This window comes from Notothenia coriiceps, unplaced genomic scaffold (genome assembly GCF_000735185.1).
Source record: "Notothenia coriiceps isolate Sejong01 unplaced genomic scaffold, NC01 NC01_scaffold00008069, whole genome shotgun sequence".
Taxonomy (NCBI): domain Eukaryota; kingdom Metazoa; phylum Chordata; class Actinopteri; order Perciformes; family Nototheniidae; genus Notothenia; species Notothenia coriiceps.
Genome location: NW_011340770.1, coordinates 62 through 14,004, shown reverse-complemented (window position 1 = coordinate 14,004; position 13,943 = coordinate 62). Strand labels below are relative to the sequence as shown.

Genomic DNA, 13,943 nt, shown 5'->3' with positions numbered 1-13,943 from the left:
AGACCAGGAAATGATGGATATACGGATCGTATTCAAATCAATAGACACGCAATGACTCTAAATAATAATGATCATGCCACCAAACACAGATTAAAACTAAAGTAACAAACCTGTTTAGAAAAATTTAAGAAGTAGAAAATACAGGTATTTGTGTTAAAAAGTCGTCAGAAAAATAAGTAGTGGAGTAAAGTAAGTAAGTTTATTTATAAAGCGCTTTTCACAGACAAAATCACAAAGTGCTTGACAAAACAATAAAACATCATCATACTGTAGGAATTGTACAATGATAATGACCACACAAGCCACGTGTTAAGAAGTCATAAAATCACCAAAACACAATCAAAACACAATAAAACACAATGAAAACAAAATGAAAACATAGTATAAAATAGAATAAACCCAAGCACACCGGTTACAAAAATGCCTGCCCAAACAGGAATGTCTTTAAAGGAGTCAACAGAGTCAGCCGACCGTAAAGTACTGGTACCAGAAAAATGTACTTAAGCACAGTAACAACGTTTTTGTACTCCACTACTTCCCACCTATGACATCTACTACAACATCCACAGAGGTGGCGAGGAACGACACCTGCTCCGAGCTGCCGGAGATCACCAACGGCTGGAAGAGCACGTCCCACCCTGACCTCATCCACGGCACCGTCATCACCTACCAGTGCTACCCTGGGTTTGAGCTGGTAGGCTCGGAGATCCTCATGTGCCAGTGGGACCTCACGTGGAGCGGAGATGTGCCCAAATGTCAGGAAGGTAAACTGTTCTCCATTTGCTCACATTTGCTCACATTGGGAGAGTAGTGAGGGTAAAACAACACCAGAATCCTTTGGTTTGGTTATCATAAGCCTGATGAATTCAGGTAAAAATATCCTGATAATCTGGTCTGCACACATTGTCCGGAGTATCACTTTCATACCAGTAGCCATGACAGATTTGAACTATTTACTTTAGTCTCTTTGGTTTAGGCCAATGTTGGCACCTGGCAACCATTTTTAAACCCCTATAATCTTTCCTATAGTCTTTTTGCTATAAGCAGATATTCTTGGAGCTTAATAGGAACATGTGTACTGAGGTAACAAATCAAGTAAAAAGTAGCATTATTTTCTCATAGACCTCTATACAATCAGACTTGTTATCCAACCAGCGATGCACCCCCTGCTGGTCATTAGAAATAATTCAGGTTTTTCACACCCAAGGTTGCTGCTTGCCCACTCCCCATTTCATATTGTATCCAATGCTATAGATGCTATATTAGCTGCTACTAACCAGAGGTGGGAGAAGTACTTAGATATTGTACATGAGTAAAAATAGAAGTACCAGAGTGTAGGAATACTTTGTTACAAGTCAAAGTCCTGCATTCAAAATGTTACTCAAGTAAAAGTACAAAAGTATTAGCATCAACATTTACTTAAAGTACCAACAGTAAAAGTACTTTTTCTGCAGATGGTCCATTTCAGATTAATATATATGATATGTTTTATAATTATTGATCATTAACAAAGCTGGTAAGGTTACAGCTAGTTTTAATGACTTTGTATACTGCAGGGCAGCTTGTGAATTTACTCCAGGTGTAACTAAAGTCTGATTTAAGTGTTGATTACATTTCACATCATTAATCCAAATAAAGTAACTAAAGGTATTAAATACTTGTAGTGGAGTAAAAGTACAAAGAAGCATAACATGGAAATACTCAAGTAAAGTACAAGTACCTCAAAATTGTACTTAAGTACAGACAGTATTTGAGTAAATACTTAGTTACTTTACACCACTGCTACAAACATTACTTATAAATCTCCAAGCAAACTGTCTGTGGTTTAGTATACTTGTGGGTAATGTGGGTTTTGACAGGGAAACATTTGTTGAATAGAAATAAAAATAACAATCCCTACATTTTGTACATTTTTTTAACTGTCAGTCTTGAGAATAACAATGTTATTAGAGTGCAAAAGAAACAGTTTACTCTTAAAAAATCATAAACAGTTCTTTATTATCTTGCGGGCATAAAGTACAAATGTTTTCTATTTTACTACAACTGCCAACTAATAATCTATTTCTTTTGTGTTTGTGCTGCACCAGTTTTGACGTGTCAGGACCCAGGGAATGTGGAGCACAGTCATAAGGTGATCGCAGGGAACCGTTTCGTCGTTGGATCAACAGTGCAGTTCGTCTGTAATAAAGGCTACATCCTGTCCGGCAGCAGCCTGCTCACCTGCTACAACCGAGACTCAGCCACACCCAAGTGGAACGAGAGGCTGCCCAAGTGCACCCGTAAGCCATGAGTCAGAAAACACACATGGACACAAGATAACTCAACACGCAGATTCTGTCAGGCTTTGAATACATAGGGATGTAACGATACCAAAAACTCACGGTACGATAATATCGCGATAAAAAGTCCACGGTACGATATTTATCGCGATACTGAAAAATAAAGAAAAAAAATGTGAATTTGATATGCTTTGGCCATGGGTAAACATGTACTGGAGCCCTGTAAATACGATGTCCTTTTGTGTTATCTGTTGTTTTATGTTCATGTTGTAACCTACTTGCTGCCATGTTGGACAGGTCCCACTTGAAAAAGAGATCGATGATCTCAATGGGACCATCTGGTTGAATAAAGGTTTTTTAAAAAAAAAATGTTGTCAGTCTCACGACGGTATTGAGACATTTATTTACAGCGATATCGCGATATTCGATATATCGTTACATCCCTATGAATACATGATTTAAACAATTTACTATTGAAAAGGCAGTTAGTACATACATGTAAGTATTGCAAGTGCAATTTTGAAGTACTTTAGTTGAGTATTTCCATTTAATGTTACTTTAAACTACATAACGGTGGGTTACATGTTGTAACCCTAGTTATATAAGCACAGGCGGTACTGCCCTTAACCATGCTATGCGAGCATTCACATACTGAGTTGCATAAACGTAGTCGGCCAATCAGGGCGAGCCTACCTGAATGCGCGCGCAGGCACACAGTATATAAGGCGGCCACGCCTCCTGATTCTGTTATCCTTCACCCTCTTCAGCGAGCGGCATAGGAAAGACGGGGCCCCTAGGTAGAGGGCTCCGCCTTTGCTTATATAACCAGGGTTACAATATGTAACCCACCATTATATTTCACACAGGCTAAGCCCTTTACTGGACTCCATGAGCACAGTGGGGGAGCCCTGATGGATAAACACCCTGCGTTCAACAACATCGACCCATCACACTGCCCCTGACACGCTTACCTCGTGGAGTGTGCATGGAAAATAGTGAGGAAGGCGAGGAGCGTCCTCCAATCCTGTATGGGGTGTATAGCATACTACGTTTCCCGGGTCCCTAAGGCGCATGGGAAAACATAAGCGTGCTATTTCCCGGGGGAGGGGTCAGATGCCTACTGACCCACAGCACCCCCCCCCCTCTCACCAGTCGTGTGCTGCCCCAGCAAGCACGGAGGATGAGAAGGAGTCAGACATGTCCAAGAGATAAGACCTTATAAAGGGGCCTAGCGTAGACCAAGAGGCCGCCATGCATATGTCCTCCACACTCACGCCGTTGAACAAGGCTGATGACACGGCCATACCCCGTGAAGGCCCTCCCCGCCTGTCCATAGGCATGTGAGATGCACTCGCAGAGCCATCCTCTCAGACGCTTCTTGGACAGAGCTTTACCGGCCACACCCCCCCCAAAGCACACAAACAGCTGTTCGGTGCGCCTAATGGAAGCCGTGCACTCTACATAATATGCCAGCGCATGCACCAGGCAGAGGAGGTGTAATTTAGCCTCCCTTGCTCCAATATGGGGTGGAAGACTAAAGCCGTTCAACTGTATAACCCTCGACCTGAATGAACTCCCTAGGTTTTTGGGAACAAAGGAGGGGTTCGGTCTGAGTGTCGCCCCGCTACAGTCACCCCGGATCAAAAGGCAACTCGGGTGCACCGACAGAGCGGTCAGCTCGGACACTCTTTTGGCTGAAGTCAAGGCATGCAGCATAGCTGCTTTCAATGACAGAGCCTTCAGGGAGGAGATCTCCAGATGCTCAAATGGTTCTGTGACCAGAGCCTCGAGCACCAACGGCAGGTCCCACTGCGAGGATGAGGCGTGCACTACTGGGCGCTGCCTCCTGACCCCCTGCAAAAACCGCGCCATAAGCGGCTGACTGAAGGCTGACCTGCCGCCAAATCCCTCATGGCAGGACGAAATGGCTGCTTATATACTTTAATTGTGGAATAAGCAAGCCCCCTGTCCACCAGTAACTGTAAGGAGGACAGAATAGAGCCCAGCTTACAAGACATAGGCTCTAGAATCCTTTCTTCACACCATCGCTGGAATCCCAACCACTTTGGCCTGTAACAGGCTGTGGTGGATTCCGCTCTTGCTACTTGGATAGTCTGAATAACCTCGTCAGACAATCCCCCCTGTCTCAGCCTGTCCCTCTCAGGAGCCAAGCCTGGAGAGGTTGGCCCAGAGTGGGTAACGCCCCTATTGCACCAACTTCCTGAGACATCGCCCCCGAGACCTGAGGAATCGCCCAGGGCTGGCCCACCATCATCTGTGTCACCTGTGCATACCATGACGCCAAACGCCGAACCTGGGCCACATAGGATGACGCTGAAAGATGTTCCCGTCTCACCCTCTCCAGGAAGGGGAGAATGAGACGCAGCGGTGGAAAAGCGTAGAGCAGCTTTCTTGGCCATGACTTGTGTGCAAACGCGTCCACCCCCAAGCACCGCTTGCCGAGCCATGGAAAACCACAGGGCAGGTCCACCTCCGCTCTCCCGAACTGGGCGTGAACACCGTGATGTAGGAGGTCACTCGCCCCAGTGGAGTTCCCCTCCGCAGATGTTTTGGGGACCCCAAGTACCGGAGGTTGCCCTCCACTGAGGGGGGGATGTTTTTTTGGAAAGTGCCATGCGGAGTGATCCCCCAGGGACATCACACGGCAAGCAGCGGCGGCCACACCTAGACCAAGTTATTAATTTGGCCGATGCTGCGGCCAAATAATCACTCTGATCCGGTGAGGTGGGGGCGAGACGCCCAACACACCCGTGTTTGTTTGCAGCCGCCCTGTCACTCTGGTGCCTGCTGGGAGCAGATGGGCTGCCACGCTCCGCCGCCATGGCCATCACCAGCGGGAAGTCCTGGCGGACAGACCTGGTGGTGGACAGACCTGGCGGTGGACTTCCATGGACGCCGGACCGGAAGTGCCCAACAACGAGAAGTTCTCGTCATCCTCCTCCCCGGCAAACGGAGCCATCCACCCCGCTGGAATGGCAAACGTGAATGGCACCGCCTCGGCCATATTCTGGTCCCCCAAACACTCTAAGCAGAGGTTGTGGGGATCGGCACCCGCTACTAAGCCAGGGCACAAAGGTCCGGCCCGGGTCCCTAGAAGTGGCGATTCCATGAAGGTATGATAACTTCTTTCTTCTTCTTTCAAACGTCTTTACTTTCTCTGCATCAGTTGTTGCTCGCTCGCTGAAGAGACAAAGGATAACAGGATCAGGAGGCGTGACCGCCTTATATACTGTGTGCCTGCGCGCGCATTCAGGTAGGCTCGCCCTGATTGGCCGGCTACGTTTATGCAACTCAGTATATGAATGCTCGCATAGAATGGTTAAGAGTAGTACCCATAGAGTCCAGTAGAGGGCGGAGCCTGTGTGAAATATAACAAAGGGAAATAATTTATTTTTACTATTTACTTTTTTGTTTAGATTAAGATTTTACATTGAAAACATATGATTAACTTTCAATATACTGCATCTCTAAAAAATAAAACAACTGTTTGAGGTACAAAATGATTAGGAAAGAAAGTCCTAAACATGAATTATCATTTTTTTAAGTAAAGAATTTGAACACTTCAAACAACAATTAATTGGATTATACTGGTTTTCTTAATATGAGACCTTTTAAAAGTTCAACAAGGATTCTTAAATCCTTGTGCACTTCTGTAATAATAGGCAGGTTTTGATTACTGATACAATTTTTAAAGACAAAAAAAGAAAAAGCACAAAAGTATTCTGACATGCGTAGAGTTCAAACTAAAGGTCTATCTTGCACGTTTATGTTTCGGTTACTGTTGAAGAAGGTGCATAACAATGTTCTTACAACATGATCTTTCGTCCTCTCAGCTGAGAAGTACGAGCCATGCAGGAACCCCGGCGCCGCCTCCACCAGTGAGCAGAGCTCTGAGAAGGCCTTCTACCAAGCAGGAGAGACGCTGAGCTTCTCCTGCCACTCGGGCTACGAGCTGCAGGGCCACGGCTCCATCTACTGCATCCCCGGACACCCGTCACAGTGGAACAGCACCCCCCCTGCCTGCAGAGGTAAACCCTGCACTCACTTATTGAAGATAACTGCGATTTAAAAAAAAAAAACGACATCTTGTTAATAATACATGTATAAAAAAGAACCCAACACCTCTTCAATTATTTCCATCTGTTCCTGTCTTCCACCCCCAAACGCCACACATACAATTTGCAGAGTGATTAATTTCCCATAAAATAGATACAAAACAAAGAATAAACAACTTAAAGATTAATTGTACTGATAACATCACTTAGGCTTTTTTCACATTTTCTTTACATATCACAATATATCAATATAGTGAATTACATTTGTAAAAGAACAGACCATCCTACCTCACATGGTAGCAAATGTTCAATTATTTAACAACTGTCTCATTTGGGGGAAAATATTACTATACAAGCTTCTTCTGTGCTTGTTTGTGAATGCAAGGACAGATTTCTTCATGTTATATAACATATGCACTGTGATTTTGATGCAAATACTGAAAAAACTGCATTTGTGTGTTTGTTGCAGCCTCAACCAAATTTGTGAATGAACGCAGGCTAGATGGTGAGTCACGTATACAAAATTGCAGTATAATTATGTTTGTTTTGTGCATATTTCACAGAAATAATACCTATAATTGTCTTCCCCCCCTCTTTCTAGTTGTAAATATGGATTACAGCATGGATGGAACCAATATTGCCCTTGCAGTTTTTATCCCGACTGCAATCATCCTGGTGGTTGTTCTCGGGATTTATGTCTACTTTGCAAAGTAAGTCGCAACTTTTAACAACATTTATTTCATTGTCAATCCTTCCGGGCTTTTACAGGATGTTCCTGCTTCTCTACTCTTTACTCTTTACTCAGGATCCAAGGGAAGACCATCAGAATGCCGACATCCCTGCCGCCGTACAATAACATGACCGAAGAGTCAGCTTTCGACAACCCTGTGTATGAGAGCGGAGTAAGTACAGATGTCATGAGCATGCAAGACGTGGATTCACAGAATACCAGTGTGCTGTCCTGATCCTGTCCCATCTGGCTCTCATCGTGTCCTCATCTCATGGTTCACCAGCAGAGGGCGCCCTCCACCTCGCTTGTCATCATCAGTAAAAACGTTTGTCACCTCATTCTGTTGTTTTGCATCTTGGATTTCCATATTTCATCCACATAGTAAAGTTGCAGTGCATCATTCACATTTCATATCCTACCCCTGTCATATAAAGTGTTTTATGTTGCATGCTGTAAAGGTGTGTACATTTGTTAGTCTGCACACATGTTTTATTTTATTTTTTATTTTAAAAACAAGAACGTTAAAATGTGTTACTATTATCATATGTTTAATGAATTATTGTATTACTTTTTGATGGTTATTATAAGTGCTACATTATGGGAAAAGTGAATATATGGATTTAAGTTATCTTTCGTTTTTTTTATTGTTTTTATATGCGGTCTCAATTGCTTCCTCTTGTGTTTTTCCCACGCTCCTTCAGCCCTGGCAGTCTCATTCTAGATACTAAACCCAGTTTGTTCACTTTGGCCGTACTGCTGAAGAACTTTGAGGTGAGATCTTCTGATGTTAGAAGCTCATCTCACTCACTGTCATCCGACACTTCCATCATGTTGTTTGTAATACCTTTAATAACCTGCCACACATTGTGATGTGGTTTTACAGCAGAGCTTCAAATGGCATTTGTACACAAAATCAACCAATCACTCAGGAGCTCTAACAAGCCATTTAGGACAGAGAGTGAATACACATACTATTCAGAGATGCTGTATGAAAAACCAATGTGAGTTTGGAAAATTGCGCAATATAAATCTATTTTAGTATACCTCGACAATGGAAGATCAGTAGAAATGGCCATAACATGGGACCTTTAATTAAAATTAAAAAAATGTATTCCAAGACTAATGGATAAAATATTTGAAGGGTTTAATAACTCGGACAATAATGAAAACTCTAACATTATATATCTGACTTTTTTTAAATTGTATTTCCCCCACTTTTTTCCCCCATTGCATCTCTGTCATTCTACATTTCAATAAAGATATTGTTGTGTTATCTTGAAACAAGGTGTGATTGAGGCATCTACTTCACATGTATAGAGATACAACAGTTTCAGTCCATATACCGCATTCACAGTTTTTTTTTCTTAATTATGAAAATGATAAATTGTGCACTATGAACTTTAAAAAAAATATCCAAATGTCTTGAATTCTTTGCTCTGAAGAACAAGGTTACCATCCATAGAAACATTGGCTTTCTAGATATAATACATTTTGAAATTGTTAAAATATTGTATGTATAACATTTAACCTGGGATCCGTCCAAATTGAGACCTTTGTCAAAGGAGCCGTTGTCTCCCTATATAAAGGTTACATAAATAAAACACTAAAAAGAACATGTAAAACTTGTCCGCATGAGATACTTCCAAACAGATGAGACATTTAACATAGAATTAAATTGAATAAATGGGAACCATGGTCACGGACAATATTGAATGGTGCACGCTACTTAAAAGTATAAAGCATCACTTTACTTTACGGTATATGTTTTGTAATTATCTTGTTTATTAAACTGATAAAATAAAATTGTAACAGACATACACATTTAGAAAAAATAAGCTATAATTGGCAAAAAGTATAGTCGAAACAGGATCAGATATATCCTGATGTGTAACAGGTCGCGCAATCTATCTTTTAACAATATCATAATTTCTGTTTTTGTCGAGTTCATTTATTGTGTATGTTTTATAATTTAAGTTCATTAAATGTGTAAGAAAATTCAAAAACATTATTTATTTTATTTAAAATTGCCAACACTTCAGAGTTGTGTTTCTATCTAAACTCACAGTTACATGGCATGTATGTCAAATAAGAATGACATGATTGAAAATAGAGAATGTACGTTTGTTTTGATATGTTAATCACAATGTGTACAACTATATAACTCTGTCTCCTTTTTAACATGTTAATTTGTCTGGTCTATACAGGGCAAATGAAAAAGAATAAAGGTGTCAATTTAGAGACCTTTAAGAAAGAATTGCTCAAGCTTTGTCTTTTGGGACCCTCTCTACACTGCTCATATTTTTTCCGCCAACCTTTTGTTCCAAAATGATTTATTTCCATTTTTCCCCTTTCGTGTGTATTACTGTAAATATGTTTCTCTGTCCACGGTCTAATCTGTGAATCTGTGAACCACCATGGTGATATTTTTATAAAGTAAACAGGTGACGACCGTTGGTGATTGTATGTTTTTTGATTACTTTTTCACGCCCTAATGCAGTAACAATTAGAGACTGAGGGGAAACGATGCGTTGATTGTTGAGATCTGTTGGAAACCAATATCCAATTATCCATATTCTTTGGAAATTTGACATCATTACTTTCTTTTCTTCGTGTGTATGGGTCTGCTATTTGTAAATAAACTGCCTGTCCAATAAGAGTGCCTCACGACTGACTATAACCTGAAAATCACGTGTGAAAATGTTTGTAAGAAAATTGATATTTTTTGTTTAACTGTTATTTTGTAGGCCTGACATTCTTAGCACTCCACGTTATGCTCGGTCCTTTCCATCATGCAGTGTCACTTCTAGAAACAAGGGGAAATTATGCTGGATATTTCCCTATGCGAGCTGATGTGTTGTTCCAACTGCAGACAGCCTCAGAGGATTTCTCACATCAGCTATGCATTAGTTTGTTTTATGTCAAACTGTAAAGTCTGCCTCAAAGGATAAGTAGCAATTTGTCCATTTGTGTGTGTTCCAAAATGTGGTTGCATCTCAGCATTTATGGAGATAAAGGCAAATGTTGGGATAAAAGAAAGTAATGACGGGCTTACTGATGCATGCAACATCAGATTAAATCCTGCATTGCAACCTATAAAGTACAGTGCACAACATAGATCCCCATGTAACAGGGTTTTTAATGTCGTTAAAAAGTATTTCTTTCAGCATCACAGCTGGTGCAACCACACCCAGGAACCAGATTACCTTCAAGTATCTATAATACTCTGATTATTAATACAATAAATTGTTGTTTAAAGTATTGTCATGGACTCATTGAGTTAATTATGAGTGTTATTCATTGGTTAGCACTTTCGGCAGATTATAACAAGCTTTACCTCAGTCATTAATAAACCTGAATGTAAAAAGTGGAATTAATGATTAATAATCTGCCAGATATTTGTTTGACATACCATTTTCTATAAATCTGGCTTTAGACGCAGGGTCATGAGCACATGCCATGTTATTGTAGACTGCATTTTAATATGGTAGGAGGCACCACACACACACTGCAACACAGCTATTTACCCCTAGATGGCAGCATGATAACAAGAAGGACAAGGTAAGGAATAAGGTGCAGACTATTTATCATGCCTTTGTTATGCTTGTACTGTCTTACTCATTCAATTTACAATGTATACAATACTCACTTTCTATTTATTTTTGTAGTCCTGACATTTTTTCAGAACTTATATTCACTCTTAAGACTTTGAGAAGCCCGACCTTAACCGTAACCCTTGACTTTTTTACCCAATTCACAAAGAATTGAAACTTAAATGAGACATGGACCAAAAAGAAAGGAACATAAATGGTTTGGGCAAACACATTTAGACTGTACTGAAGTTAGTCTATTTTAAACGCTTCAAACTTGAGACTCCAGACACTGTGAGACAATAGAACAGGGCTCCATAGGAGAAACAGCAGCTCCTTATGTTCCTTTAAATATGAAAGAATACAAAATAATTTTTTTGATTTGACAAAGAAACAGCACCAAGTTGACAGAGTTTACAGTTTACATAGATCCACAGTAGCGGGACACAAGAAGATGTCTATAGATTTAAAAGAAAACCCCTCTGGATTTGAATTGTAGGATCACATGTTTATATCTATATGTTCTATACATCTTGCTTTAGATGCAGGATCATGAGCACAATTATGAATTGCTGCCATGTTATTAAAGACTAAAGTTAAAATGTCTAACAATGGTACACAGTGCAGGTCATAGTTACGTAGAGAAGTGATAATCCACATCCTACCTTATTTATGGTAGTACAGGTCACAATGCCAACCTGCCAACATTTTCTTTAGTAAAGACAGGCTTCCTGGTTGGGCTAGGGTTAGGGAGGGTTAGTAATGCATTCTGCTATTTTATATCTGTTACAAAATCGTTTACAACCAAGTCCATCTTTTCGTTACTCCAGCTTTTGTGTTTGTGTGGAGCTGGTCTGTCCCTGGGAGCAGTCACCCGCGCTTTCAGCTGAGCTTTCACTCTGAGGCAGGGGGCACCAAGCAGCCTGAGCCATTAAAATGTAAATTTCCCCGTGCAGTCAGTGAAGGTTGAGGAAAAGGGACCACAAGTGAGGATCTGCTCATGTGTCAGCCTGTTCTCTTTGTTCACATGTTAATCACCAACACACTGACTTAATGTTTGCTATCACAGAGAGGAAGAATGCAATTGAGAAGGGGTATGATAACAAATAAAACAATGATTGCACCAAGGTTTAGCTGATGTAGTTTACACCCTTTTTATGTGTGTTGTTTGAGATTCAAATTACAAACCATTTAATGAAGGCTGGATCTGATTCAGTTCTAGTATAAGGAATACAAAATTACAACTTTTTCTTTAAAATGTGTCGATAAAAGAACAGATATCACATCACTTTACTTTTGAAATGGGTAAGACCAGGTAATAATGATGTATACAATCTGAAATATCAAATACATTGAACAACAAATAGCTTCTAACCTGTTAAGCCCCAAGCCTGTTTTTCAGGCCTCGAAAAGGACATTCCCAGAACAAATGACAATATTTTCCCTTCTAAAAGGGATAAATTAATCATTTTTTTCTCAAAGTAATGATAAACCTTTGAGTTGGATGTAGAAAAGTCAGAATCAATATAGATTTTTTTATTTTAAAGTAAATTCAGATTGAACATAGTAAAAAAAATGTAAATTATAGTGTCCGTCCAAAAATAAACCATTACTTATAGTGAAAACCAGCGCCATATAGACTGCGAGTTACGTCATCTCCGTTCACTCCAATGGACCACTTTTTTACAGCAATGGCGGATCGTGGAGCCTCTCAATCGTTCCCCGGAAGTTAGCGCCAAGGCTAGCAGAGCTGTAGAGTTGCAGCATAATAGACCGTTCGTGACAGACTTTTAAAGGTAAGAAGGAGTTTAAAGATTTATATTGCGGATATTATCAGTACATCTGATTCAAATTAACATGTGTATTAAAGGATGTCAGTGGATTATCCCTAAATTAGTAGATTTAGGGAACATTTACAGATAACAGATAAAGCTAGGATTCCGGATCAAGTTAGCAACACACGTTGAACAGCCTTTTAATTGTAAATTCCGTTCTCTTAATGTCATTTCGTCCAACGTTGTTGAATTAGAGAAGAGGGGCTTCTAAACGGGATTGTATGCGGGGGTGGAGGGAGTTAAATATTAGATAAATATAACTTTGGTGCGTGTAAGAGTGAGTGTTTTTAGCAGAGCCATATTGTGTCCTTGTGATTATATTGATTATTACCTGTCTGTATAATGTTGCAGCTCAGCTGATTTTGGATTGATGGCAAAGGGAAAGGGACTTAAGTGAGAGTGAAAACACAAGGTAAGTTTAATACTACTGTTTTATATAAGTAAGCATACTAAACATGTATTCTATCACTGTATTATATAAGTAATCTTGTTAGTAACCTACTGTATGGCAGGTGGAGGGGCAGTGATGTTACAGGTGGAGGAGCAAGACTGCAAACTCACAAGACAGAGAAATCAAAGTGTGTTCTCCAGAGAAGAGGTTGATTTCACTTCAATTTTTTATTTCATATTTTCTAAAGATGTGGAAATGGCAACAAAAAAAACTTGAGAGCTGTAACCAAGACAACTGTAACAACATGAGTGGAGAGCCACCAAGGTTTTTCAAGTCCCTCTCTTACTCCATTTTGCCAACCCAAACTTCCAGGTACATTACGGGACACCTTGCCTGTTTTTGTGTTTGCGCTCCTCTGGCTGGGTGCTGGCAGGTGGAGGGCAGTGATGTTGGCAGGTGAGGGGCTAGTGATGTTACGGGTGAGGGGCAGTGATGTTAGCTGTTACACACCAGGCCCAAACTTAACACATTGCATCCTTCTTTGCAGTGTCCTTATTCCTGGAAGGGGAATCTGCAATTCCTGCAGAGTTTTGTAACCCGTTGGTCTGCACGCAAAGCGAATTTTTAAAGCCTTCTTAATTGTATCATTGCTCCATTTCATCCCCTTTGTGGTGAGTCTGCCTAATGCCTTAAGTTGGTCTTTTGAAAACGTTTTCTTATATTTGTTGTCCCTAATTTTCATTGTTTTCTTGAGAGCTGCATTTTCCTTCCTGATTTTTCTTAGTGCAGCCTTTGCTTTTTTGGTGATTCCTTCTTGGCTCTTTAATTTTCTCTTTAATTTTTTTAATAGATGTGTTTGACTGGCTGCTGGTTCCCTCGTATGCTGACTGGCTGCTGGTTCCCTCGTATGCTGACTGGCTGCTGGTTCCCTTGTATGCCGACTGGCTGCTGGCTGAGTGGGTGGTGTCCGCCCTCCCTGTCTCTCCTCACTAGCCATGTCCTCTCTTTCTTCACCCTCACTTTCCTTTCTCTCAGTCTCCTCATC

General features: G+C 40.8%; 1 protein-coding gene across 1 annotated transcript in view; it reads left to right on the top strand.

Moving 5' to 3' along the window:
- LOC104944445 (seizure protein 6 homolog) overlaps positions 1-10,333 on the top strand; it is a 37,440-nt gene extending 27,107 nt beyond the window's left edge. Inside the window, exons 9-16 of the mRNA XM_010769978.1 lie at positions 570-764; positions 2,088-2,279; positions 6,134-6,328; positions 6,825-6,860; positions 6,957-7,065; positions 7,161-7,257; positions 7,787-7,856; positions 9,290-10,333. Of these exons, the coding sequence (XP_010768280.1) occupies positions 570-764; positions 2,088-2,279; positions 6,134-6,328; positions 6,825-6,860; positions 6,957-7,065; positions 7,161-7,257; positions 7,787-7,813 (851 nt within the window). The 3' untranslated portion in view covers positions 7,814-7,856; positions 9,290-10,333. The remainder of the gene's footprint in view (positions 1-569; positions 765-2,087; positions 2,280-6,133; positions 6,329-6,824; positions 6,861-6,956; positions 7,066-7,160; positions 7,258-7,786; positions 7,857-9,289) is intronic.
- The last annotated feature ends 3,610 nt before the right edge of the window (positions 10,334-13,943 follow it).